The sequence below is a fragment of the Scyliorhinus torazame genome, chromosome 8, assembly GCF_047496885.1.
Source record: "Scyliorhinus torazame isolate Kashiwa2021f chromosome 8, sScyTor2.1, whole genome shotgun sequence".
NCBI lineage: Eukaryota > Metazoa > Chordata > Chondrichthyes > Carcharhiniformes > Scyliorhinidae > Scyliorhinus > Scyliorhinus torazame.
In genome coordinates, this window is record NC_092714.1 from 96337217 (window position 1) to 96351389 (window position 14173).

General features: G+C 50.9%; 1 protein-coding gene across 1 annotated transcript in view; it reads left to right on the forward strand.

Annotated features, from left to right (window-relative positions):
- The first annotated feature begins 3498 nt into the window (after nt 1-3498).
- The window catches only part of pola1 (polymerase (DNA directed), alpha 1), a 436651-nt gene continuing 425976 nt past the window's right edge, over nt 3499-14173 (forward strand). The window contains exon 1 of the mRNA XM_072513953.1: nt 3499-3601. Coding sequence (XP_072370054.1) covers nt 3559-3601 — 43 coding nt within the window. The 5' untranslated portion in view covers nt 3499-3558. The remainder of the gene's footprint in view (nt 3602-14173) is intronic.

A 14173-nucleotide genomic window follows, 5' to 3' on the forward strand; every position in this document is an offset into this window, starting at 1 on the left:
AGCTCCTTAGTTTTGCTGACGTTGAGGGAGAGATTGTTGTTGTTATACCACGCCACTAGGTTCTTTATCTCCCTCCTGTACTCTGACTCATCGTTGTTTGAGATCCGAACCACTACGGTTGTGTCACCAGCAAACTTGTAGAAGGAGTTGGAGCCAAATTCTTCCACACAGTCGTGTGGTATATGGAGTATGGTAGGGGGGTAAGCACGCAGTCTTGTGGGGCTCCGGTGTTGAGGACTATCGTGGAGGAGGTGTTGTTATTTATCCTTACTGATTGTGGTTTATGGGTCAGGAGAACGAGGATCCAGTTGCAGAGGGAGGAGCCAAGTCCTAGGTTTTTGAGTTTTGACATGTGCTTGGATTATGGTGTTGAAGGTGGAGCTGTAGTCAATGAATAGGAGTCTGACGTAGAAGTCCTTGTTGTCGAGATGCTCCAGGGATGAGTGTAGGGCCAGGGAGTTAGCGTCTGCTGTGAACCAGTTGTGAGGGTATGTGAATTGCAGTGGATCAAGGCATTCCGGGATTATGGAGTTGATGTGTCTCATGACCAACCTCTTGAAGCACTTCCATGCTAGAACTGAGTTCCATGCACTTCCATGCTAGAATTTCAAATTCAGATTAAACGAGAGAAGACAGAGTGCCATACTAGAGTTTTACCGTTGGGCAGAGGTAATTAAACAGGCCTGAGGAAGTAGTTCGCCCAAGTAGACTGAGGACAGAAAATTGAGGGCAGGATAGTTGAGGAACATTGGCGGATATTCAGGGAGATATTATATATCAATTAACGTATATTCCTGAGACGAAGAGGCATTGTATAAGGGAGAAAAACGTTCCATGACTAAACAAGGAAGCCAAGGAAGGCATAAAGGCAAAAACTAGGGCATACCATACTGCAAAAGCTAGTGGTAAGCTGGAGGATTGGGAGAACTTTAAGGTTCAGCAGAAGGCTACTAAAAATAAAATCAAAAGAACTAAGATGAACTGTGAAAGGAAACTAGCAGAAAACATAAAGACTGATAACAAAAACTTCTATAAGTATATAAAGTGGAATAGAATAGCTAAAGTAAATGTTGAGAATGTGGTATATCTAGACTTCCAGAAGGCATTTGATAAGGTGCCGCATAAAAGACTGATCCAGATGGTGAGATCTCAGGGGATTGGTGGTAGAGTACCAGATTGGATAGACAATTGGCTGACTGACAGAAAGCAGAAGGCCGGGATAAATGGTTCCTTCTCTGGCTGGCGAACAGTAACTAGCAGGGTGTCGCAGGGATCAGTCCTCGGATCTCAACTGTTCACAATCTATATAAATGATCTGCAAGCAGGGCTAGAGTGTAACATAGCAAAATTTAAGGAATGATTTTAAAATAGGTGGGAAAGCAGGAAGTGAAAATGAGATAAAGACTTTACAGATGGATATAGATCAGATAGGGGATTGGGGCAAAATTTGGCAGATGGAGTTTAATGTAGGTAAATGTGAGGTTATCCATTTTGGCCGAAAAAATAGAAAGGCAAATTATTATCTAAATGGAAAGTAGATTCAAAATACATCTGGGCAGAGGGATCTGGGTGTCTTTGTTCATGAATCGCAGAAAGTTGGTTTGCAGGTACAGCAGGTAATATAAAAGGCCAATGGAATGTCAGCATTTATTGCAAAAGGACTGGAGTATAAAAGTAGAGAAGTGTTGTTGGAATTATATAGGGTTTTGGTGAGACCACATCTGGAGTACTGCGTCTGATTTTGGCCTCCTTATTTGAGGAAGGATGTGGTGGCATTGGAGGCAGTTCAGAGGAGGTTCACCAGATTGATTCCAGGGATGAAAGGGTTGGCGTATGAGGAGAGATTAAACAGTTTGAGTTCATTATTGCTGGAGTTTAGAGGGATGAGAAAGAATTTGATTAAGATGTATAAAATACTAAATGAGATTGATAAAGTAAACATAGAGCAAATGTTCTTCCTTGTGGGGAAATCTGGAACGAGGGGTCACAGATGTAGGTTGAGAGGGGGTAGATTTAGAATTGAGATGAGGAGGAACTATTCCTTACAGAAGATTATGAATTTGTGGAACTCGCTGCCCCATAGTGCGGTGGAATCTGAGTCATTAAATGTTTTCAAGAAAGAGATAGATATATTTTTGATAAAAAACGGGTGAAAGGGATATGGGCAACACGTGGGGAGGTGGATTGGAGCTATCAGCCATGATCTGATTGAATAGCAGAGCAGGTTCAAAGGGCTGAATTGCTTACTTCTGCTCCTAATTCCTATGTTCCTATAGTGATAGATGTCAAGGCCATCGGACGGTAGCCATTGAGACACGTTGCCTGGTTCATCTTTGGCACTGGTATGATGGTGCTCTTCTTGAAGCAGTTGGGAACCTCGGAACGGAGTAGGGAGAGGTTGAAGATGTCCGCAAACACACCTGGCAGTTGATCCACCCAAAAACTGAGTGCATGACCAGGGACTCCGTCAGGACCCGTTGTTTTCCGAGGGTTCACTTTCACGAAGCCCGATCTGACTTCGGAAGCTATGACGGTAGGTATGGGTATGTCCGAGGACGCTGGGGCAGTTGACAACGGTTTGCTGGCTTCTTTTCGAAATTAGCTAGAATGCATTGAGTTCATCGGGAAGGGGTGTGCAGTTGCCAGAGGTTCTACTCGACTTTGCTTTGTAGCTATTACGTTGTTTAATCCTTGCCACAACCGACGAGAGCCCATGTCATTAGTCTGTGACTCTAGCTTAGTCTGTTATTGTCTCTTGGCAACCCTGATGGCTTTGCGGAGGTCGTACCTAGATTTCCAGTATAGGTTAGGGCCACCTGTCTTGAACTCCCCAGACCTTCAGTAGGGAGAATCTCCCGATTAAACTATGGTTTCCGGTTGGGGAACATATGTCCTACTTTCTTTGGCATGCAATATTTTACACACTTGCTGATGAAGTCTGTGATGGTGGTGGCATACTTGGTTAGGTTGGTCGCTGAGTTCTTGAATATGGACCAGTCCACTGACTCCAAGCAGTCACGTAGGAGCTCTTCTGTTGACCTGGACCAGCACTGCAGCTCAGCCGCAGGCGATCAGGCTGGATGCGGATATCCATCATTTTAAAAAATCTTTGCTCAATAAATTGATGCACTATCAATTACCACAAAGACGAGAGTAGTGGAATAGTCGAGGCTTTATTGAGCAAAGATGTTGCGCCTCCTGGAGCTGGAACCAGAATGGCTGAACACACATTTATACGCCGCCTACTGGGCGGAGCCAGCAGGCAGGGATTTACCCATGTACCTCTACAATTATCGGGCAGTGCCTTAATACATGTAATACAACTAGTGGTGACTACCACAGTGTTGTTCCTCTATCCTCTCCTCTCCCATTCATAAAAGATGGGCAGAAATTGCAGGCTGCCTTGATCAAATATGGCCGCGCCCAGCCCATTCGCGCGCGTTGCTGCTGCTGCTGCGTGACGTCCTTCCGACCCAGCAATTTCATTCATTTTTTAGTTCCGGAGGATTTGGCGCCAGATTTTGCTGCGAATCAACAGCGGGCCGAAGAGGAGGGAGAATGGGTCCGGAGAGGGAGGCTGGAGGCGAGCCTGAACAGCAGGGTAATGGAGAAGGATGGGGTAAAGGGGGGAGGTTGGAGGTGGGTGTTACTGGGCGAAGGAGGGGGTTACTGGGGGCTGGGAGGGGGCAGTATCTAGGCACCAGGCAGCACAGACACACTTGTGCAGCAGGCAGTGTTACTGCTGCCGGTGATTGTACAGGAGCTGATGACCGCACTCTCTGGATCAATTGGCTTTGTATTTGCACCCAGGCTGCTCGGGGCAGTGTTGCAGACACGGGCGGTGCGCTGGGACCAGCTCCCTGTGCTGCAGGTGTTGGTCCAGTTTCTGCCTGTCACCCACCCGGCTGCTGCCTGCGACCTGCATGCACAGCCCCTGTACTGGAGGTGTCTGCTTTATAAAAACAAAATGTTGACACTCGCACTGGGGTGGTGACATAAAACTCGATTCAACTTTGCGAAGTGTAGCGCACGAACACAGAAAGTTTTGAGTTATCACATGATATCATTCCCCCCCCCCCCCCCCGGACTCTTGTGTTTGGTGATCACAGAGTGAAACTCTCAGCTGCCAAAAGTCACTGCTGTGTGTTTTTATTTTTTTCTCTCTGATTGCCCAATCTTCATACATCTGAGGGGGTTACTTTAGTTCTGTGCACCTGATGAATTTCTAACACATAGTATTCTTAATTTGTAACACCGGTATTCTTGCGATTGTGTGTTTTAATGACCATTCTTTATAGCGACCCTCCCACAGACCTGCAGTGAAAACATGGTGGCTAAGTTCAGGATAACCACGGAATCTTCGACAAGTTGTCAGCTTTGGTAGAGTGAGCTGCCACCATTCTGATTGGTATAAGGATTAGATATAATCTGATTCATGTTTTTTAAAAAGTAGATATATTTTATTCCGAACACCATTGATAACGTACACATACAAAAGTCCAATATAAACATGATTCGAACAGTTTGTCAATATCTCTCCCTTTTCTACCCTAAACTACCCCAACATCCCTGCCACCCCCCCCCCCCCCCACCAGCCACAAAATGATCTTCAAATATGGACAGAAAAAACTGCACTGTGCATAAAACTCCTTTACTGACCCTCTAAGATCGAACTTGATTTTCTCCAGTCTTAAGAATTCTTACAAACCTCCCAACCATACCGAAATCCCCGGCGGCACTACCGACCTCCAACTCCGTAAGATTCGCGGCCGGGCAATCGGAGAGGCGAAGGGCATGACATCGGCCCCCTTCCCCTCCAGCCGCTATAGCAAATCCGAAACCCCAAAATTTGCCACCAAAGGGCACGGCGACTTCTTCACCCCTACTATTTCTTAAAGAGCCTTGAAAACCGCAGCCCAGGAATCCTCAACTTTGTGCATCCCCAGAAACTATATGAGTGTGGTTCGCTGGCCCCCTCCCACATATCTCGCATACATCTTCCAGCGCCTGGAAAAACCTACTCCGACAGGCCCAAGTCATATCAGCCCTACGCATCACCTTCAGCAGTATAAGGCTTATCCTAGCACAGGACGAGGTTGAATTGATCTGGTGCATTATTTCACTCCAGGCCCCTCCACCCAAGCTCAATCTCCAGTTCCTCCCCCCATTTCTGCTTTTTCCCCTCCACTGACCCCCCCGTCTCCCCAATCACCGATAAATATCCCCAGTCCGCCCCTACCCCAGCTCATCTGGGGTCAACAACGTATGTGCTTTGGAAGCTGAGGGAACGAGGGCAGCCCCTTCTGTGCAAAACCCCAGACCTGAAAATATTTAAATTCACTCCCTCGTGGCATTTTGAACTTCTCCTGCAATTCCTCTAGCCCACGAACAAAGAGGTTCCTAACCCGCTTGATCACGTCTCTCTTTCTTTTGTAAATTTAGAGTACCCAATTTTGTTTTCCAATTGAGGGGAAATTTAGCGTGGCCAATTCACCTACCAGGCACATGTGCTGTGCCTGGCCCCGGGTTGTCGGCGCCGTGAGGCAGCAGTGCCAACCACTGCGCCACTGTGCTGCTCTTCTATCCCTTCTCTGTACCAACTCCCGTCCATTGCATCCATCCCTCCTGGAAGAACCTGTGGGTCCCAAATATTGGGGCCAATACTGACATACGTCCTATATTAAAAGTGGCACCTCAGTTGGTTCCAAATTCTGAGAGATGATACAAGAACGGGACTGCTAGTGTACCTACCTGGAGAAAATAGGAGCGGGGCCGTCACCTTGAGCTCGTCCCCACTCATGAGGCCTCCTCCATCTGCACCCATCCCCCTCTCCCCACCATTGTCTCACCTTCTCCACATTTGCTGCCCAAAAGTATTGCAACAGGTTTGGGAGTGCCCCCTCCCCCACCTACTGCCCACTCTGCAAAAGGGTCCTCCAAATCCAAGGCGTCTTGCATGCTCAAACAAATTCTGAGATCAACTTATCCACCCTCCGGAAAAATGCCTCAGGAAGCAATATGGAAAGGGACTGAAAAATAAATCAAAACCTCAGCAACGCATTCTCTTTCATGGTTTGTACTATTCCCGCCAGAGACAGCGGCAGGGCATCCCACCTCTTAAAATCCCCTTTACCAGCCTGGCCAGGTTCCATTTATACACTGTGGCCCAAGCATGGGCCACCTGAATACCCAGATACTGAATAAAAGCAAATTACCGCGGATGCTGGAATCTGAAACGAAAGAGAAAATGCTGTAAAATCTCAGCAAGTCTGGCAGCATCTGTAGGGACAGAAAAGAGCTAACGTTTCGAGTCCGATGACTCTGTCAAAGCTTTTTAAAAAAAATATATATATTTATTGAAGTTTTTTAACACAATTTTTCACCCTTACAAACAAAAACCCCACCCCCCCTCGTAACAAAATAGAAAGAAAACGCACTTAGCAAGATATAAACATGGTAAAACGATATGTTACAGAGCTTTGTACACTGAATTCCTCCCGTCCATGCCAGTTTTCCAGATCTTTCATGTGTTCTCCTGCTCAAATACCCCCCAGGCAGACCCCCCCTTCCCCCCCCCCCCTTCCCAAGACATCCCCCCCCCTCACCCCCCACCTGGGTTGCTGCTGCTGCTGACCGACCTTCATCTAACGCTCCGCGAGATAGTCTAGGAACGGTTGCCACCGCCTGTAGAACCCCTGCGCAGACCCTCTCAAGGCAAACTTAATCCTCTCCAACTTTATGAACCCAGCCATATCATTTATCCAGGCCTCCAGGCTGGGGGGCTTCGCCTCCTTCCACATTAGCAAGATCCTTCGCCGGGCTACTAGGGACGCAAAGGCCAGAATGCCGGCCTCTTTCGCCTCCTGCACTCCCGGCTCATCCACTGCTTCAAATATCGCTAGCCCCCAGCTTGGCTTGACCCGGCCTTTCACCACCTTAGATATTGTTCCCGCCACTCCCCTCCAGAACCCCTCCAGTGCCCGGCATGACCAAAATATATGGACATGGTTCGCCGGACTTCCTGAGCACCTCCCACATCTGACCTCTACCCCAAAGAACCTACTCAGCCTCGCCCCCGTCATGTGCGCTCTGTGAACCACCTTAAATTGTATCAGGCTAAGCCTGGCACACGAGGAGGAGGAGGAATTAACCCTCCCTAGGGCATCAGCCCATAGCCCCTCCTCAATCTCCTCCCCCAGCTCCTCCTCTCATTTACCCTTCAGCTCCTCTACCAACGCCTCCCCCTCTTCTTTCATCTCCTGGTATATTGCCGACACCTTGCCCTCTCCCACCTATACGCCCGAGATCACCCTGTCTTGAATTTCCTGTGCCGGGAGCAACAGGAATTCCCTCATCTGCCGCCTCACAAACGCCCTCACCTGCATGTATCTGAAAGCATTTCCCGGGTGTATCCCAAACTTCTCCTCTAGTGCCCCTAGGCTCGCAAACGTCCCATCAATGACCAGGTCCCCCATTCTCCTAATCCCCGCCCGATACCAGCTCTGAAAACCCCCGTCCATCCTCCCCGGGACAAACCGGTGGTTAGAGGGACCACATCGAGGCTCCCGGTGCACCCCTGTGCCGTCTCCACTGGCCCCAGGTCTTTAGCGTTGCCGCCACCACCGGACTCGTGGTGTACCTTGACGGCGAGAACGGCAACGGTGCCGTCACCAACGCCCCCAGACTCGTTCCTTTGCAGGACGCCATCTCCAACCTCTTCCATGCCGCCCCCTCTCCCTCCATCACCCACTTACGGATCATCGCCACATTTGCTGCCCAGTAGCAGCTCCCCAAATTCGGTAGCGCCAACCCTCCTCGGTCCCTACTGCGCTCCAAAAACCCTCTCCTTACCCTCGGGGTCTTAATCGCCCACACAAACCCCATAATGCTCCTGCCTACCCTCTTAAAAAAGGCCTTGGTGATCACGATGGGAAGGCACTGACACACAAAGATAAACCTCGGAAGGACCACCATTTTGACCGACTGCACTCTACCCGCTACGGGAGCGGTAACATGTCCCATCTTTTGAAGTCCTCCATCTGCTCCACCAGTCTCGTCAGATTCAGTTTATGTAGGGCCCCCCCAGCTCCTGGCTATCTGGATCTCCAGGTACCGAAAGCTCCCCTCCGCCCTCCTCAGCGGTAGATCGCCTATCCCCCTTTCTTGGTCCCCTGCCTGTACTACAAAAAGCTCACTCTTCCCTCCATTAAGCTTATAGCCCGAAAAATCCCCAAACTCCCTTAGAGTCTGCATGACTTCCACCATCCCCTCCACTGGATCCGCCACATACAGTAACAGGTCATCTGCATAAAGCGACACTCGATGCTCCTCTCCCCCTCGGACCACCCCCCTCCATTTCCTAGACTCCCTTAATGATATGGCCAAGGGTTCAATTGCTAATGCAAACAACAGGGGCGACAGGGGGCACCCCTGTCTCGTCCCACGGTATAAACGAAAATACTCCGACCTCCGCCGATTCGTAACCACACTTGCCACCGGGGCTCTGTAAAGGAGCTTAACCCAGCTAATAAAACCCTCCCCCGAACCCAAACCTACGCAGCACTTCCCAGAGGTACTCTCACTCTACTCGGTCAAAGGCGTTCTCCGCGTCCATAGCTGCCACTATCTCCGCCTCTCCCTCCACCGATGGCATCATTATCACGTTTAAGAGCCGCCGCACATTGGTGTTTAGTTGCCTGCCCTTTACAAATCCCGTCTGGTCCTCGTGAATCACCCCCGTGACACAGTCCTCGATCCTCGTAGCCAGCACTTTTGCCAGCAACTTAGCATCCACGTTGAGGAGCGAGATCGGCCTGTACGATCCATATTGCAGTGGGTCCTTGTCCCGCTTTAGGATCAAAGAAATCGTCGCCTCCGACATTGTCGGGGGCAGGGTCCCTCCCTCCCTTGCCTCGTTAAAGGTCCTCACTAGCAGTGGGGCCAACAGGTCTATGTACTTCCTGTAGAACTCCACCGGGAACCCGTCCGGTCCCAGGCCTTCCCTGCCTGCATATTCCCCAAACCTTTGCTCAGCTCTTCCAACCCAATTTGTGCCCCCAAACCAGCCACCTCTTGCTCCTCCACCCTCAGGAATCTCAGTTGGTCTAGGAATCGTCTCATCCCCTCTTCCCCCGCTGGGGGCTGGGATCTGTACAGCTCCTCATAGAAGGCCTTGAATGCCTCATTTATTTTTGTCGCACTCCCCACCGTAGCTCCCCTTCCATCCTTAACTCCACCTATTTCCCTCGCTGCCATCCTCTTACGGAGCTGGTGTGCCAGCATCCGACTCGCCTTCTCCCCATACTCGTAGGTCGCCCCCTGCGCTTTCCTCCACTGTGCCTCTGCCTTCCCTGTGGTCAACAGGTCAAACTCCGTCTGGAGATGTCGCCTTTCCCTAAGTAATCCCTCCTCAGTGGCCTTTGCATATCTCCTGTCCACTCTTAAAATCTCCCCCACTAGCCTCTCCCTTTTTTATACCCTCTATCTTCTCCCTGTGAGCCCTGATGGAGATTAGCTCTCCCCTGATCACCGCCTTCAGCGCCTCCCGTACCACCCCCACCCGCACCTCCCCGTTGTCGTTGACCTCCAAGAACCTTTCGATACACCCCCTCACCCTCCCACACACCACCTCATCTGCCAGCATTCCCACATCCAACTGCCACAGCAGGCGTTGGTCCCTCTCCTCTCCCAACTCCAGTTCCACCCAGTGCGGGGCGTGATCTGAAATGGCTATGGCCGAATACTCCGTTTCCTCCACTTTCGGGATCAGCGCCCTGCTCAGAACAAAAAAACTCTATCGGGAGTAGGCTTTGTGCACGTGGGAGAAAAAAGAAAATTACCTGGCCTGCGGCCTGGCGAGCCTCCGTGGGTCCACTCCCCCCATCTGATCCATAAACCCCCTAAGCACCTTGGCCGCCGCCGGCCTCTTTCCGGTCCTAGACCTGGAGCGATCCAGTGCTGGGTCCAACACTGTATTAAAATCCCCACCCATTATCAAGCTTCCTACCTCCAGGTCCGGAATGCGCCCCACTATGCGCTTCATGAATCCGGCATCATCCCAGTTCGGGGCGTACACATTTACCAATACCACCCACGTCCCCTGCAACTTACCGCTCACCATCACATATCGCCCTCCGTTGTCCACTACGATATTCTTGGCCTCAAACGACACCCGCTTCCCCACCAATATTGCCACCCCTCTGTTCTTTACGTCCAGCCCCGAGTGGAATACCTGTCCTACCCACCCCTTTCTCAACCTGACCTGATCCGCCACCTTCAAGTGTGTCTCCTGGAGCATGACCATGTCTGCCTTCAGTCCCTTTAAGTGCGTGAACACTCGGACCCTCTTTACTGGCCCACTCAGGCCCCTCACATTCCACAATATCAGCTGGATTGCCCCCCCCGGGGCTGACTAGCCATCTACTTTTCTAGGCCAGTCCCGTGCCCGCGCCGCCCTCACCCTCCAGTCCCCCAGACGGGAGACCCCCGCCCCGACCTCTTCTGTGTCCCATTCCCCTTCGGCCAGTGCAGCAGCAACCCCCCCATGTCTCGCTTTTTTGCTCCCCCCATAACACTCCCGTAAATCAGCTGACACCTGCTGACCCCGGCTTCCCCCGCCGTCCCATTGACCCCCCCGTGTGGGAATCTCCCAATCAGTGTGCGTTCCTCCATTCCCCCTCCCACCTTTCTTCCCTAGCACGGGAAAAAACCCCACGCTTTCCTAAACCTACCCCACCCCCTCTGGCGCAGCTGTCGCGGCCTTGTCTCTTTTCCCCCATCATCATCCCCCTCTCTCCCCCCAGCCTGTGTAACATTTCCTGCACGTGATTAACACCCTATATACAACAAACATCCCCCCCACCCTCTCAAACCCTCAGTTTGAGTCCAACTTTTTGGTTTGAATAAAGGTCCACGCTTCAAAATAATGGTGCTGATCCTTGTATGTGACCCACAATCGCGCTGGCTGCAGCATTCCGAACCTCACTCCTTTCCGGTGCAGCACCGCCTTGGCCCGGTTGAAACCCGCTCTCCTCTTTGCAACCTCCGTGCTCCAGTCTGGGTATATTCGGATCTCCGCATTGTCCCACCTGCTGCTCCGCTCTTTCTTGGCCCATTTCAAGACCCTCTCTCTGTCCGTGAAACGGTGAAACCTCACCACAATCGCCCTTGGCGGCTCGTTAGCCTTGGGCCTCCTCGCCAGCACCCGGTGTGCCCCATCCAGCTCCAAAGGCCTCGAAGGGGCCTCCGCGCCCATCATCGACTCGAGCATCGTGCTCGCATATGCCCCGGCATCGGCCCCCTCCACTCCTTCAGGGAGACCCAGGATCCGAAGATTCTTTCTCCTCGACCTGTTCTCCAGGTCTTCGAATCTTCCCGCCCACCTTTTGTGCAGCGCCTCGTGCTCCTCCACTCTCACTGCCAGGCCCAAGGTCTCGTCTTCGTTCTCATTGACTTTTTTCTGCACCTCCTGGATCTTTACCTCGTGGGCCTTCTGGGTCATCCCTAGTCCTTCAATCGCCGACAGCATAGGCGCCAGCATCTCCTTCCGCAGCACCTCGAAGCAGCGCTTGATGAACTCTTGCAGCTCCGGCCCGCATTCCACTTTATCCCCGGCCGCCGCCATTTTGTCTTTCTTCCCTCGCTTCTCCCGCTGCTCCAATGCCGCTTTTTTGGCCGTTTCGCTTCTGGTCCGGTCCATAAACGATGAAGGGGGACCTCACTCTTCCCTTCCCACACGGAGTGTCTTCAAAAAATTCCCGTTGGGGCTCCTCTGGAGAGCCCGAAAGTCCGTAATAGCGGGAGCTGCCGACTCGTGCGGCTTAGCTCCGCATCACCGCAACCGGAAGTCCGACTCTGTCAAAGCTAACAGACAGATTTCCCACTTTCTCTGTCTGTTAGCTTTGACCAAGAGTCATCGGACTCGAAACGTTAGCTCTTTTCTCTCCCTACAGATGCTGTCAGATCTGCTGAGATTTTCCAGCATTTTCTCTTTCGTACCCAGATACTGAAACTGTGTCCCGGCCACCTTGAATGGCAGGGTTCCCCTCCTGGGCGTTCACTGGAAATACCTCACTTTTCGCCGCGTTCAGTTTGTACCCAGAAAATGCACCAAATTTCTCCAATAGGTTCATTATCTTCCCCATACACTCCAGCGGCTTTGAAACATATAACAACAGATTGTCCATATACAATGACACCCTATGCTCCCTACTTCCCCTCACAATATCCTTCCAGTCTCTTGAATCCTGCAGCACAATTTCCAAGGGCTCGACAGCCAATGGGAACAACAAGGGAGTCATCGGGCATCCCTGCCTCGTTCCCCTATATAACCTAAAATATCCCTGATTGATCACGTTCATCCTCACACTCACCATGGGGGATGCGCACAACAATCATACCCATGAAACAAATATCGGTCCAAACATAAACCTCCTCAGGACCTCAAACAATTATTGCCATTCCCCGGTCAAAGGCCTTCTCTGCATCCATTGATAAGATAACTTCCGGCACCCTACCTTGTGAGAGGGTGATAACCATATTCAACAGCCTCCTGTTTCTACTCGACAATTGTTGCCCTTAAGAAACTCCGTCTGGTCCTCCGAGACCACCTCTGGTACACTCCCTTCCAACCGTTTTGATAAAACCTTCGCCAATACCTTCAATTCCGTGTTCAGTAGGCAGGTGGGCCTATACGACCCACATTCTGCTGGGTCTTTATCCTTTTTTGAGATCAACAAAATAGAAACCTGCGCATGTAGCTCCCCCTTCGCCAATTATTCATTCCAGGAGATGGGCGCCAACTCGGTCAAAAACTGTTCATAAAATTTGACCGGGAAGTCATCCGGCCCCGGTGCCTTCCCTGATTGCATCAACCCCACACACTCCATTATCTCCTGCAGCCCCAATGGCGCCTCCAATCTCTGTCTGTCTCCATTCTCCACCTCCGGAAACACCAACCAATCCCAAAAATTCCCCATATCCACGTCCTCTCTCTCTCTCCTCTGCCAGGACGCCAAATCCTCCACCCCTGTCTCTGCACCCGTCCCGTTTTGAACCTCACGTCCACAAAATGCGGCGCATGGTCTGAGATTACTATCCCTGCCCTGGGATTACTATCCCTATCCCCACCCCCATGACCCCTGACGGCACCGCCTTCCCCTCCACAAAGAAATCTATGTGGGAGTATACCCGATGTACATGGGAAAAGAAGGAGTACTGCCTATCTTCTGGATGCCTGTACCTCCATGCATCCATCCCCCTACTGGTCCATAAATAATCCCAGTTCCTTTGCCATTCCTGACCTAACCATTGACTTGGGGCTAGACCTATCCACCCTTGGGTCTAACACACAATTAAAATCGCCCCCTTTAAAGATTATTATTATGTCTCATCAGGCTCCCCACCCTCCCTGGCCAACTACCGTGGCCTACACCTGCACACTGCTTCCGTTTACCAGCATACCCTACCAGCATGACAACTCCCACCTGGAGATCCAGGCAAAGGACTACACCCAAACCGCTCAAACTACCCTTCACCTGGTCTGCTTCCTGCCATGCTCTTTCAACCTGTCCCTCACCAGGCCCCCTTACCAGAACACCCTCTCCTCGACCTTGCTCCAGCAAAACTTCGTACCATTCCTTCATCAACACAATCCCACACAAACCCAACATGTGCAAAGAACAACCGAATGCGCACACCATATTACATACACCTATAACTCCAAAAAAATCCATCCTGAAACTCAGCATGTACAAGAAACAACAACATATCATTTGCAAAATGAGCATGTTCATAACAAGTCATAAAACAAAAAATTCCCAACCCATGTCCCTTGATAAAATTATCCGCCTTCTCAGGCATCGTAAAGTAATGTTCCCTGCCCTCAGAAGTCACCCAAAGTTTGGTAGGGTACAACATCCCAAACCGAACCTTGCTCCAAAAGACTTGGCCTTACTGAACACTGCCTGCCATTTGGTCAGGACAGCACCAATGTCCTGATAAATCTGAATCCAATTTCCATTCCAACTGCAGTCTCGAGTTGCCTTAGCCCACCTCAGAATCTTCTGCTTGTCCTGGAACGACCACTGTGGCGACTCCCCAGCTCTCAACTTATGTTTTAAGGATCGATGAGCACAATCCACATCTGGGACCTTCTCAAAGACCCCTACGTTGA